The sequence below is a fragment of the Neodiprion lecontei genome, chromosome 3 (assembly GCF_021901455.1).
Source record: "Neodiprion lecontei isolate iyNeoLeco1 chromosome 3, iyNeoLeco1.1, whole genome shotgun sequence".
NCBI classification, from domain to species: Eukaryota; Metazoa; Arthropoda; class Insecta; order Hymenoptera; family Diprionidae; genus Neodiprion; species Neodiprion lecontei.
The window spans coordinates 28,677,823-28,692,800 of record NC_060262.1 but is presented as its reverse complement, the minus strand read 5'-3'; the positions used below and the strand labels follow the sequence as shown (position 1 = coordinate 28,692,800).

The 14,978-nt window shown below is 45.4% G+C and overlaps 1 protein-coding gene and 1 long non-coding RNA gene across 2 annotated transcripts in view; one reads left to right on the top strand and one right to left on the bottom strand.

The window, feature by feature from the left end:
- Positions 1-73: 73 nt before the first annotated feature.
- The window catches only part of LOC124293581, a 39,121-nt gene continuing 24,216 nt past the window's right edge, over positions 74-14,978 (bottom strand). Inside the window, exons 3-6 of the long non-coding RNA XR_006903451.1 lie at positions 14,218-14,507; positions 13,936-14,084; positions 951-1,105; positions 74-207 (exon numbers count right to left, since the gene is read on the bottom strand). This is a non-coding gene — a long non-coding RNA (uncharacterized LOC124293581). The remainder of the gene's footprint in view (positions 208-950; positions 1,106-13,935; positions 14,085-14,217; positions 14,508-14,978) is intronic.
- LOC107216624 (cadherin-related tumor suppressor) overlaps positions 7,470-14,978 on the top strand; it is an 87,781-nt gene continuing 80,272 nt past the window's right edge. The window contains exon 1 of the mRNA XM_046734926.1: positions 7,470-14,386. Coding sequence (XP_046590882.1) covers positions 9,023-14,386 — 5,364 coding nt within the window. The 5' untranslated portion in view covers positions 7,470-9,022. The remainder of the gene's footprint in view (positions 14,387-14,978) is intronic.

The following is a 14,978-nucleotide window of genomic DNA, read 5'->3' as shown; positions in this document are numbered from 1 at the left end:
TGAAATTCTTACATATATTATAAACTCTCGCCAACAGGGCAACATAATACAACTGACTTTTCCGCACTTGTCAAGAGATGGCGGCAGGAGACATGAGGCGAATGTTCTTTGCAGCTTACGTCTCATCGATGGGACATTCATCCTTTGCGAATGCACAATCAGCGTTGATTATTAGCACTGTTATTCGCATCGCAAATTGTTTTTCATCTGCAATGACAGTTGTTGGTAAATTCTTTTTGTGAAATATTGTAGCTAGACACAAATTAATCTTTTATTGCGGATCTTGGCTCCAGTCTTGGGAGAGCTACCGGTACAATTATGATAGTTATGCTTGAAACTTGAGACAGTTAAATGAAAGGCGAACGAAGCTGAGCAATAAATCAAAAATCACTGAACAAAAAAAGAGTATCCTCAATGTGTAGACGTGAATGTCCGCATGCGGTTAATTCGATAAAGGTTTCATGCCATGTAAATTTTTGACTAATGGAAAGAGAATGTGAGAAAATATATTTTAGTGAGTGCTAAGGATGGTCTTAATTGATGAGCAAAGTAATTACTCAGCTCAGACACGTAATAATCTTGAGGTCAACTAACAATTAACGGTATTAGGTAGCCTCGTTCGGAACTCACCGCGATCAGCGGATTTTATCGAATCTTTCTCTTGGCTGTTATATGTTATTATACCGGTATAGATCTACCTACCGAACAATGAAATGAAAATATTCGTGCTCTTGGTTGGCCTACCTTGGTACATTATTCATGAATATTTGTCGTTAAAAAGAAAAGAAAAAGTAAATAACCGTTTACAATATTGAAGAAGAAGGTGGACACGCAGCTTGTACCGCGTTATAGGAAAGCCCAAATTGCGATGGAATTTTCAGGCAAGCATCGCTGTATCGACCTTCCATTAACCTTCGTACAAGAACCTTGTATCCATATGTACAACGTACCTACACCAAAGTTATTTCTCACGTTATCCGAACGAAGCTGAATTACCTACGAACTAAACTTGCAGTGAAACATGTGACGACAATAGCCATCTCCCTTTTGTCTCGAACCCTTTCGAACGCTGCAGCAACGAACGTCGCGTGTCGGTGCAAATTTTCTGCAAGAGAAGGAGAAGAAAAAAATATATTATAAAATAAAGTAAAGAAAAATAACGAGAACAAAGCAGAGGTGAATTCTCACGATATAAAGAAAAATAACTTCTTTACCGAAGCAACTAAACGAACTAAATATGTGGTACTTAGTATATCCTATAACCGAGCCACATCCACGTGTTCGTAAATATACATCTGTATCGTCGGCATGTCCATCATTTCTACACGCTGAACACAGTATTAAGTTATCTTTGATAAACGAGGTGCAAATATGAAGAATATTTTTTCAACTAAGATTAAAATATATCTCAAGTTTGGTAGTAATCCCTTTTTAAATGTTCTACATAACTGGAATTTATTAATGAATAATTTGCTGTTAGTAGTATCGAAAAAACTGCAGCTTGATTTCCGAAGATTGAAAAATGAAATCAGACCATCGAACGGCTTGGTCATTTATGTTAGATGGGAAATATCTGTATTCCTCGATTTCCGCGTATTTGTTAGCGCGCTACCTTAAGACTGGTCCCCTCAAATTTTTACAGCGAATATCCAACAAGCGTGCAAACTTTCAACCTTTTCGACGACGGGGCACCATAGAATGTAGGAACCGATACGAACGAGGCTTCCTACGTACTGCGGGCAAACTAACTACAGCCGCAAATTATCTTATGACCCGGAGCGACATTCTGCGTCGAACAGCCGGGTGCCAGGTCCTGCGGATGCTGTTCAAAGCCAAACCCGTCCGAAAGCTGATAGATCGTCCAACCGTTGGTGGAGCTTTTGTGGTCGAATAACTGCGGAGAAGATATGTCGGCGTGGTTTTTTGAACCTACCGGCTTACTTAGAAGGTGGAACAGTAAGACTCTGTTTCACCGTTGGTCCGACGGGCAAACCGCAGCTTTCGCCTTTGGATCTGTTTTTGGATTGATGCAGCGCGTTTATGGCCGAACGGCGCGATAGGGGGCGAATAACCTTGTACATTCAGACAGGTATAATTGGTATGCAGAGGCGTTGACCCTAGTATGTAAGCGATTTGGTTAAAATTGACCAGCACTACGGTATGTACCTATAGGTATATTATATATATAAAAATATATATATTATATAATATATATATATATATATATATATATATATATAGGTATATAGTTATATACCTATCCTCGTTACGGAAGAATTGTGAACCCTTTTTATCTACCTGAGAACATTATCCGTTTATCCAATGCAGTATAATACGTATAGGTATATTTATATGTAAGTATATATGTACGCACTCCCGCATTGGGATTGATTCGCTCGGCAAGGACATTGTTATGCACGCCAAGAGTATCGATGAATGCAAATTGCGCATCCATGGCAAGTGGGTATCTGCTTATCAGTGAAGAAGCAAATAAAACCGAACGTTGCATTATACATTGTAGGTAAATGCATTCAACGATATTTACGCATCAAGAGTCAAAGCGGTGGGAAATTTTTTAGAAACATATACCTCTAACGAACTCTAATTGTTAGAAATTCATGTTCGTGTGATAAAATCTTCATAATAAACAATTAAGAAGATGAAATTGGAAAATGCGTACATCATTCGATTTCCTATTCACTCAAATACTCGGAAACCTGCTGATATTATTGGAAAAATCGCTTTCCCATCCATCCAGGATAATCCGGCGACCACATTAAGGCTGTGAATTACAAATGAAGCGTGAATCGAAATACGCAGAGCAAAAAAGGCTCGAATTTAGTATCTTGTAGGTATGTACACCTACATGTACAGGCATACAAGCGGCGCATACCTTACAATATACGTGTGCAACACAATCCTGGCCGAATAACTCAAACATCGTCTTCCGTCAATAGATCATTTGGGACTGGTTTTTCCATTTCGGATGAGCCCTAGATCTATACGGTACATCCAATCGTAGAGAATGAAGGTGATGGTGGATACAGGTCGTAGGGTGAGACGCGGGCCCTCGAAGGTCCCAAACGGCGATGAGGGGATTGGGGGGAAGGAGGGAAGCTGCACACGCGAGAACAGATGTAGACTAGACTGGACGGACTCGAACGATTCTCGGAAATACAAAGGACCCTGATTGGGTTCACCTTTTCACCAATCAACGTTTAACCTGGTACCGCACATACTTGCCAGCCACCGTTTACTTGGAATGTATTAACATATTATTTATATACTATAAATGTACGTCGCCATTATGCGAGTGAAAGATGTGCGAAAACCAGGAGATGATAGTTTCAACTCTTAGACGCGAAAGTATGTATATTCTACAAAATTTGTCAGTCGGGGTACTTTTGCATGCCACGTCTTATCGCCCCTTCCATTTCATACGCAAGTGAGTTGTCACTGTTAGGAAGCCTGTGGCAAAGTTCAAAGAAACTTGATGCACTTGTTAGCAGTTGTGATACGTCCAAGTCCGTTGAAGAACTATCAAATTGTAGTTGTGGATGTGCGCTCGTAAAGATGTAGAACGCGTACTCGGTGCGTCTAACCGGGCCTAGACTTGTGGTGCAACGTCCAGACAACTCGTATAATATGAGATGGTAGGTATGGACCAAGCCGCGGTTATGTATGCATCAAGAATGCCCGTATACCTATACGCGTCTGCATGCGCGGTGTGCGACTAAGGAAACTTATTAGATTTTAAGTATTAAGATTGAGTAGTAAATGTCAGGGAGGTGAAATGCTTCCACATAATTCTAACGTTTTAATGTAACTCGGTGGCCCCTGACGTTTACTGGCAAACATATGCAGTCAGGTGCATAAGGGATTAAGGTTAATAGAAAACTATAAACCGAAAAGAAAAAGAGAATTATAATTGTCATAGTGTGGTCTATGTGTATGTATGTTTATAGATGAAAAAATTGAAATTACGAGTAAGAAATAAGACCATTCCGTAATGAATTTGCAAATTTCACGTGTCTCAATGAGCGGGATTGCACATTCTTATGATATAACCTGTTGAGGTTGGTTCTCCGAATCGAAAAATGCGTTAATAATTAATTCCTAGATTTATCTCAATTGAGCTGATCAAAGCGTGGCGATAATCGTTTAATACAATTCCGTTAATCATTGCAGTAAATTAATTCTCGTTAATACGGTGAAACTCTCCATGTATACGTTGGTATTTATATTTACACATCTAGGAGCGTGCTGGGATGCTTCTGTTGCACGAGTCTATAAAGTAACAAGTACGAGTGTCCCGAGGCACGCAAAGCCTCGTTTAAAAGAATGAGGTATAAGACTGTGTAAAATTAATCATAATTTATCCGATAATTTGTTTTGTTTTTTTTCTATCCCGAGCTACAAAATTCTATTCGGTATAACTAAAATCCAGTGATACGTGTGTCGGCTTTCCGGAATAGTGCTACGTACGTAAATACACGTAATACCTCGAATCAGCCAAACTCACTCACATCGATGTCCGAAAACTACGAAGATCGCGCAAAGTCAATGAATTCGTTGAACGATCTTGTGTCTACAAATCGGTGAAAGTTTTTTTCCCCATCCCCCTGGACCTCCAGCTTTGCAGTCGATGCGGGAGGCGCGCGCCGCTCTCCACAGTACGAGCATCTCTCTTGCGGGCTGCTGGCTGCCGCTGATGCTGATGCTGCAGGTGACATCAACTACCAATCGACGCGGCGACATCGCTTGCGCAGGAGACTTCGATGACTCGACGCGTGTACGCCTATGTGCATTGCACGGAGAAACATGCATACGTGCGTATACATGTAGAGTGTTGTGTTTTCCGTATGGGTTATAATAATAATGTTTTTTTCATCTGGTTTTTCTCATATCCCATATGTTTCTTTTTACCATATTCTCTCGTGGGTATATATTTTGTAAATTACAGATCTTATCGTGTCAATCGAATAACCTGCATCGTGTAGTCACCGTCTCCTATCATGAATATATATTCAAACATAATTTTAAATTGAAGCATATACATGCATGTATGTATGCGCATAGAAGTTAGTCTGGACACGTTGACTCGAGCCAAACAAATGTGACGATAAATTTCGGTTAAATTTTCCCAACGGAGACAGACACAAGCTACGCCTGGATACAGGTATATATACCTATGCTGGGTAAGATAGATGAAAAAGAAAGAAGGAGAATTTTATCCCCCCAGCGCAATGACTTCGTATCAACGATCAACATTTTACATTTGTGGGGGAATGAGAAGCGCCGCCGAGTTATAGACACTTCGTATATACACGCGTGGACGGACTACGTCTAATTACCAAGCAGATTCCTGATTTTCAAAGAGATAAAAAAAGCTGGAGGAACAAAAAAAGAAATACCCCCAAAAAAAAATAAAACTACAAGTATATATACCTGTATACATAAGAAAGATAATAAGGCGATTGAATAAATTATTCAAACAAGTTTGCGCAATTTTTTAAGCCCGTGTTTGTGTTGTACGGCGGAGTACGTATTCGAGCTGACGGGGCTGCGGTGCCATCATATAGACCGGAGTTAAGAGTGTATGTATACCATTTGGATTCAAAGAGTTGAAAGGACTAAATTCGAGGCACAACTTTCCGGCCGAAGCGGTGTAACAAAGGCTTTACATTGTCAATATTATGCAGGCAAAAGGCAATCGGTAGCGTAACAGGCGCGCGCGTTCGCTGTCTAAATATTAGTTAAGCTCACCGTACGCACTATGACCACGCGTTATGTACGCACGACTCAACTATAAGCATATACCTACGCGGTACACGGTGCACCTTATAGCCTTCTACACCTTATACCTTATCCCCGAAGCGCAAAGATTCTTGCCGATAACCCCGTGCCATTAATTAAGATTAATCTAATTGCAAAGACGTGCGCGGCAACACCTTGCAGGTTGCACCTTCGCGCCTCCCAAGTTACACACTACTCGGGCATCTACCGTAATAGAACTCTGTATCGCATATGTATATCGATGTTATCTCACAAATTCAATATATTCGACTTCATAGGCCAATCTGATTGCGAATATGAAAAACGGACCAATTGTTTCATTCGTTTCGCTCTCCGACAGCAAGTAATTTCTACTAAATTATTGCAAGTGCAGAATGTTTACAGCTATTTTTTACGGTCGAGTTAATTATGTGGCGTGTGTCTCGCTCGTTATCCATAGAACTATATATTTTTGGAAGGTCGAGTCGGCCGGGAGACAGAGGCGGGGTGAGTTTCCACTAGGATTTGCAATAACCAGAAATTCACTTTCATTTAATCAAGTTTTGCAAAAGATTAAACACTAGTTCCGGTTCGAGTCCTAGGCAGGTGTCATTACCCGATGACTAATTACTCGTGACTGTCGTTTCGCACGTCGTCAGCTTTATTCAATAACTTGGTAAAGTTTTTCCACCAGTCCATGTTTCTTTTGTATTTCGACGAATCGATGCTTTTCCGACGGTTTGGCGTTCAGGACACCCTCGTTGTATATTACGTGGGTTTAAATAATTGGATCCAAATTTTTCGCATTAGTTTCTATCCTTGATGACGAATATTTAAAAAAATTTGTGAACACGGTCAGTGCGTACGGTCTCGTCCTACACGTATAGCAGGTATAAGATGTAGGTGTAGGTACTGGAATTTAAGTAATCAGCGAATTTCGCGGTATCGAGGGTCACTTCCCGGTGTCCGTCTAGTCTTACACCACTGCTGCAGCGGAGTGCGAGTGAATTTAGTGTAGACAAACCTGGCTACAGGGAAGAGTAGCCAGATCCAACCTCTGGTAGGACAGAGAGGCATGCTGCGACTCGTAGGTACATACAAATGGTGAAGTGGAGTGTAGAGCGAAGATCGGACGAACACTAGAGCGGGTTGATTGTAGTAACGGGTCGCGGGAGCGGGAGCGGCTAGGCCCGCGTGGATGCTGGTGCTGGTGCTGGACCGCGTCTCAAGTCTTGAAGGCAGAAAGAGGAAAAAGGAAAAGAGATATCTGGGAGGGAGAGAGAGGTTCCGAGACCCCCTCCCCTCCCGCCACCAACCCCTCCCCCCACGCATTATTCATCTCTCGTTCACCGTCTCACTTTCTCCCTCCCTCCCTCTGTCTCCTCCTTCTCTCTTACTCCTCGTCCTGCCCCTTTCTACTTCTTTCTTCCCTCCTTCTCTCTCCTTCTATCTGCCTGTTCAGCCCGGCGCGCGGCGGCGGCGACGATGGCGGCCATCTTGAATACCTGAGCCTCCGCATTGCTCGCTCCTCGAGGGCAAAAGGTATCTCGGCAGAAGAGTGGAAGGGGGGAGTGGGTCCCGGAGTGACGGAGACGGCCTTACCTCGGTCCCGCCTTTGCCAACAAGGAGGGAATACACCTCGACGAAGAATGCTCTGTGGCAGCGGCCTGGGACCGCCAGTCGAGTCGGGTCAGTCCCCAAGAAAGGTGATTTCGTCAAGGTCCACATTGCCGGTCCCACGTTTCACGTGTCAAAAAATGTCGCCTTTCTTAAACGGACACGGGACAACGCGAGTCGACGAGCCCTGAGCATAAACCGACACCACGGTTCACCATCGCGAGGCTCGATATAATCTCCGGGACCGTCGATCGTTTTTCGATAACACAGCGCGTACGCGCGACAAAATATAATAAAAAAACGAGATTAGAGTGAAAGAAACATTTCATTCGTTTCACATATTTATACTCTGACGTGTGCAGTGCAGATCAGTGATTCCAAGTGTCGGATATTATCAACGATTGCTCAAAACCACAGGATTTTTGTGCCAGTTCTTAATCACGGAGTCACGTGTGCCCTTATTATCGGAATAGTGCGAGGCTTCGGCCTACATTATTTGGTGATCGCTAAAACTATGCAATTGATCATATATCGAGTGAATATTAAGAGTTAAGTTTTCGGTGCGTGGTGGTCAATTAACAACACTCGGTTTTGTAAATTCCATCAATTCAACCATCAAAAAATTTCCAAGTCGTTTACGGAATGTTGTACTGAAAATTGGATGCGAGCGAGATTTATTCTTTTTAACGGGTTGCGCTTTGGAGGCAGATGATTAAGGAGAATATCTCTAATCACCCATACATGTCCGAAGTTCAATGTCGATTGGTCTGACGGTAAATTACAATATGATCCCACTACTGATACCATCATTATCTGTATCAAAAACACATTCGTACGTTAAACGACGTAATTAATCTCGATTAAAGTTGTAACTCGCTAAATAATGTTACAGTTGTCTTGGTTCCGGTAAATGCGGTTATAAGTTTTGTTCCCACTCTGAAATTGAATTACTCGCGAAAACTTTGGAAAGCTACAGGAGCAATTCAAAATACCGTAGGTCGGAATGACTCTAGTAAAATTGCGAGTTTGTGGACTGAGTGATTGATTTTCGGAATAAAAATAATGTTCCGCGAGAGAATACCGCGAATCGTTTCAGGTCTTATAATTTCGAAAACATTAGTTCAAGAGTAAAAAGTGAAAGAAGGGTATCGGACTGGCGTTCCGTAGCAGAAGACGCGCGTGAGGTGCGGCTGGCCTCGTTGCCGGTCGGTCAGTGCCCCCACTCCCTGGGGAATTCTTGTTCCGTGTTTACTTGAATTTTAAAACTTGTATACCTATATAAAAAGACCAGCGTCCACGCCAGTATGCTTGACCGAGCGCGGTATTCCGATGATGAAATAGATTATCTATAACACAATAATAAAAAGTGGGAACAATGTTGATCGTTCGAAAAGAGGAATCGTTCGCGGTAAATTGATAATCATCTTTTAACAGGCGTGTGTGAGTTTTCTAATGGTGACAATGCCGCTAACGTGACAGTGGATACGTGCGATACTGATAAACAATGAGAGACCGATACTCGGTGACAATGAAGTGCGACAGGTAGTATCGTGCTGGATTTGTGCCGAGCGTGGAAAAGACACTGCGCAGTGTTTGTCGTAGAAGCGGTGCGGGTTTTAGGGGTTAAGAGATGAACTCGTCAATCAGACTGTTCGTCCTAGCGTTGGCGCTAGGGCTTTTGTGGACGGGTAAACATGGCGCCTGCAGGGCGCGAGGTATCGAGAATTACGCGTCTCGTTACATCGCGTCTAGCTCGACACAAAAGGTTATCCGTCTTAATCCAAGGAGGTCGCCGATGCTACCGCAGGACGGTACCGGCATGATGGGCATGCAGGCGATGCAGAGTAGAGCAGCTGAGACGCGAGTCAAGCTCAAGGTCAGCGAAGGTGAACCGACGGGTACGCTGGTCGGATCGATACCCGTCAAGCCCGATTTCACCTACAGATTCAATGAGCCTCCCCAGGAGTTCACGCTGGATCCCGAAACGGGGGAGATCAGGACGGCGAGAGTCCTCGACAGGGAAGCTCTTAGCAGCGACAGATACGATCTCGTTGTCCTGTCGAGCCAGCCGACCTACCCGATCGAGGTAAGGATCTCGATCCTCGACGTGAACGACAATGATCCCGAGTTTCCGGAGCCAGGGATTGCTGTTAGTTTTTCTGAATCGGCAGCAGCGAATACCAGGCTACTTCTGGATGCTGCTACGGACAAAGATACACCGGAAAATGGAGTCGCGGACGATTATTCGATCGTCGACGGAAACAGCGATGGCAAGTTTCGTCTCGTCGTTACCGCGAATCCGACCGGCGAAACGTCCTACCTTCATCTCGAAACAACCGGGAAGCTCGACCGAGAACAGGTGGAGTTTTACTCGCTGAACGTTTGCGCCAGGGATCGGGGAAGACCGCCGAGACTGGGTTACCTTCAAGTGAACGTGACCGTTCTGGACGTCAATGACAACCCGCCAATCTTCCAGCAGGGCGACTACGTGGTGACTTTGAACGAAAGCGCTCCTGCCGGAAGTCCGGTGCTGATGGTTCACGCAACGGACAAAGATTTAGGCGATAATTCGAAATTAACTTATTACCTGCCTGACACGGAAAGACAATTTACTATAGACCCGGAAACCGGGGCAATAGCAACAACGGAACCCCTTGACTGTCCCCAGCAGAGCTGTAACCTGACTCGACCTGGCGGAAGTTGCCCGAAGAGTTGCGTAATTACGGTCTTCGCCAGGGATCACGGCTCGCCCCGACAAGATGGAAGAACCTACGTCACCGTTAATCTACTCGATGCAAATGACCACGATCCCCAGATAAATTTCAGCTACTTTCCGTCCACTGCAGGCTTCGCTACCGTCGATGAAAATGCCGTGAAGGACTCGATAGTCGCGGCCGTGGCGGTAATCGATAACGACGAGGGTCTGAACGGCGAGACCAGAGTCGAGATCCGGGCGGGCAATGAACTGGGTCACTTTCGTCTGGACAACACGCAGAGTTTCGATATTGTTCGGGTAAACGGTAGGCTGGATAGAGAGGAAATACCGAAGTACAATTTGACCATAGTAGCCACAGACAAGGGATCGCCACCCAGATCAGCTACCGCCTATCTCGTCATCCGCGTGAACGACGTTAATGACCACGAGCCAGTATTTCAGCAGAGCGAATACTCGGCTGTATTGTCAGAATTATCACCCCCGGGAAGTTTTGTCGCAAGTATATCGGCTACAGACGCGGATTCCGGTTTGAATGCAAGGATCTATTACGGCTTCGAATCGGGTAACGATCAAGAGTGGTTCGCGATTGATCAGGATACCGGTTTGGTAACGACGAAAGCAACCCTCGACCGAGAAATCCAGGGCAGCGTAGAGTTGTGCGTATCCGCTAGGGATGGAGGACCGAACCCAAAGTTCGCCTCCACCAATCTCAGGGTCACCGTTCTAGATGAAAACGACGAGGTACCGAGATTCTCCGAGCCAGTTGTCAATGTCACTCTTCTCGAAAATACCCCGCCTCAAAGCCTGGTGGCAACCCTCACAGCGGTCGATAACGACCAGGGTACTAACGGAAGTGTAGCCTACAGCCTCCACCCGAGTGTGCCGCGAGATTACCCGAAGACCTTTGCTCTGGACGCCCTGACCGGTCAGCTGACTACTAAGATTTTCCTGGACCGAGAAATGGTAGCAAAATACGAGATCCTAGTCATCGCAAGAGACCAGGGAACTCCGCCACAGTCCTCGACAGCCACGGTTCTCCTGACATTGGAAGACGTGAATGACAATGCACCGATCTTTTATCCTCAACGGTATTTGTTCCCAGTACCAGAAGACGCGTCTGGTGGTACGTTTATCGGAAGAGTAACGGCGACGGATGCTGATGCGAGAGAAAATGCTCAGGTTAGATACTCCATAGAGTCGGGTGGAGAAGGTCTTTTTATGGTGGACGAACGTTCTGGTGACGTAACTCTTCAGGGATCCTTGAGAGCTGCTCGCAAGACTCTGTATGAGCTCACCATATCAGCTAGGGACACAGGTGACAAAAGAGCGATGAAAGACGCTGTCGTTGAGGTTCTCCAAGAAAAGGACCTAGAACAACTTGAATTTCAAACTTACAGCGGGTACGAGTTCAGGATATTCGAGGACAGAGGTGAGTGTAGCGAAATGCCTTCTGGTATTGGGCGAGAGGTGGGCTCCGTCCAAGTCGCCAGGTACGAAACAGCTGAGGTTAGATATTCCATAGTCTACGGAGACGTTGGAGGCAGCTTCAAGATCAATGAAAATACAGGGACCATCAGTACGGTGGGCTACATCGACAGAGAAAAAATCGCTTATTACAGTCTGCAGGTAGCTGCTAGAGCTGGCCTTGCGCATGCACAGACTTACGTCAACGTGACGGTTTTGGATGTAAACGATAACCCGCCGAGGTTCCCGAAAGGCGAACGAGGTGACGAGGTCATGCTCAAGGAGAACGCGGCTGTTGGTCAGGAAGTGCGTTTAGCACGAGCAAGAGACAGGGATGCTGGCGCGAACTCCAGAGTGACATACACCCTAACCCAAAATCCTGGTGGTCAATTTCGAGTGGCGTTGAACTCGGGTATCATATATCTTGACAAGCCAATCAGAGCTCCCCCAGGAACTGTTCTACAAATTGAGGTGACCGCTACTGACTCCGGAAGTCCCCCTCTGTCAGCGCAGCACCAGGTTCGAGTGACCATCGAGGACGTCAATGATCATACACCGGTTTTTGAGCTGACGAGCTACGAAACGTCCCTTTTGGAATCGACACCGGTAAATGAGAGGTTCTTTGCCCTCGTAGCATCGGATGTGGATTTAGGCCGGAACGGTCGCGTTTTGTACAGCGTTACCGAGGGGAACTCGGAGGGTCGATTTGGTATATTTCCAGACGGGCAACTTTACGTAAAAAGCGCGTTGGATCGTGAAGAACAGGATTACTACGCTCTCGAGGTAACTGCAAGTGATCAGGGCAGTCCACCAAGAAGTTCGGTGGTCCCGGTCGTCGTGCACATTATCGACGAAAACGATAACGCTCCACAGTTCACAAATTCAAGTTTCATATTCCGTATCCGTGAGAACGAACCGCCTGATACATTCGTTGGCAAATTGATTGCGACCGACCGTGATGTTGGAAGAAATGCCGAGTTGACATTTTCCTTACCTCCGACACAACAAGACTTCATCGTCGACCCTCGGAATGGGTTTATAAAATCGCTCCACGTTTTTGACAGAGAATCACTCGTTGCAAATACCGGCGTCAGTTTCGTTACTTTGGAAGCCACGGTTACCGACAACGGACTAAATCGCTTACGAGACAAAGTTAAGGTTACCATCTACGTGACCGACGTAAATGACAATGCTCCCCAGTTTCAGAGAATTCCATATAAAGTACAGGTGAGTGAAGGTGCCGCGATCAGTACCCAACTCTTGAGGGTTTATACCAGCGACGCTGACGAAGGTCTCAACGGTGACGTGTTTTACTCCTTGGAAGTTGGGGACCAGCGAGAGTACTTCAGCATTGACGAGGCTACCGGACTAATATCTTTAGCTCGCGAATTGGATCGCGAGACAATCGATACTTATGCTTTAACGGTCGTGGCACACGATGCGGGACTGGAGATTCATCTTTCTTCAAGTGTGCTAGTCCACATTGAAGTACTAGATGAAAATGACAACACGCCAAAGTTTGTTGACACTAAGTCTCAGATCTCCGTTTTAGAAACAACGCCAGTAAATACGGAACTAGTGAGATTCAAGGCTGAAGACGTGGATTTGGGTGCAAACAGCGAATTAACCTTTGCAATCGCAGCTGGTAATCGGAGAGACGCCTTTCACATCGATCCTTTGACCGGCGCGCTCTACTTGAGAAAACCGCTGGACTACGAAGAGCTGGATAACTACTTGTTGAACGTGTCATGTAGCGACGGAGGTCACCCTAGATTAACTTCAGTGACGACGCTGAGGGTTATCGTCGTCGATACAAACGATAACCCTCCCGCGTTTCCAAACACCGCTATCGTTCGTCAGATCAGAGAGGGTATTCCCGTCCACACGCCAATCGTCACAGTGACCGCAGAAGATCCGGATTCTGGTGAAAATGGACTGGTAAGCTACGCCATTGCCAGTCAAGATCCCGAAGATCAGGTACGCCGTTTTGGCATTAATCCATCCACCGGTGTGATCCACACGTTGCTACAAATCGACCGAGAAGAAATTGATACCTTCAAACTCGTGGTAGTTGCCACTGACAGAGCACAGCCGATCCCGGCGCAACTGTCTGCAGAGAAGTTAGTCACTGTCATAGTCGAGGATGTAAATGACAATGCGCCGGTTTTCGTAAGCATGTCAGCGGCCATTCTACCCTACAAGGGTAGCCCAAATTATCAACCAGGTAAAGAAGTTCCAGTGGTACAGCTATTGGCCAGAGATTTGGACTCCAGTACCAACGGTTTGGTGACCTATGAACTTTTGCGGTCTGGGCTGATTAATCCTGATACTTTTCGGGTACACAGAAGCACTGGTCTACTTACCATGAGACTTCCAAGATCATTGGATGATTTTGAACGCACTTCGAAGTATCAGGTTGGTGTGCGAGCAACTGACGAGGCAGTGCAGGCTGAGAGGAGGTCCTCGGAGACTTATTTGACACTGATTGTACCTTTTGAAGATGATGAAATGCCTGTGTGGGAACATGAAGGTCAAGTTGAGGGTAGTGTGTACGAAAATGAGGCTGCCGGTGCTTCCATACTAAAAGTGAGTGCGCGTAGTCCAAAGCCCAACGGTGACCTAGAGTATTACGTTACAAACGTTACCGCGGGAAGTGGTGGTCCACAGGTAGACAGGTTATTCGAAGTGGACACGAAGAGTGGCATTCTGTCGACTGCTGCTGCGCTGGACCGGGAAGCTGGAGTTCCTTGGTACGAGATCGAAGTTTACGCCATAACCGTTGGAGGAAATCGATCGAGCACTGCCGCTCTGAAGGTGAGTTAGTTTCTCGTTTATCCGTTCTCTAAAACCTTTCGTCTCAACTCGTATTGGTATGAATTTCTCACGATGTGATGGACATAGCGTAAGTAAAATTCCTCTTAGTAACGCCATAAATCTGAAAAGATACAAAATCACGTTTCAAGTCCTGGAAGCTGAAAATTCATCCGACGAGCGCCAGAGCTGACATAGTTAGTGAGGTGGTAGGTGTTGACACATGCATTACCATACACTTACGTACTTTGAACATGTATAAGAGTGGACGCGATGCGAAAAGTCTCAAGTTCGACGACTCCGTTTCACGCTTGGACAAAGATCGGTTCTCTTCGGCTGGCATGGATAAATAGTTTCATCAGGCAGTATAATTGAGCCAACTGCAATAATTGCCAAGACTCACAAGGCTTGCGCGTAACGGGGCGCCGATAAATATGTGTATGCGGACCACGTGTACGCAGTTATACAGACATAGGTATTTCCGCGATACATACGATCGACCGATGGAATCGTTTGAAAGTACAAAGTAGTGAGAAATTAGTGCGTAACCCAAAATCTTACCATACAGTAACATGCGGAGAAAGCCTTTTTGGTC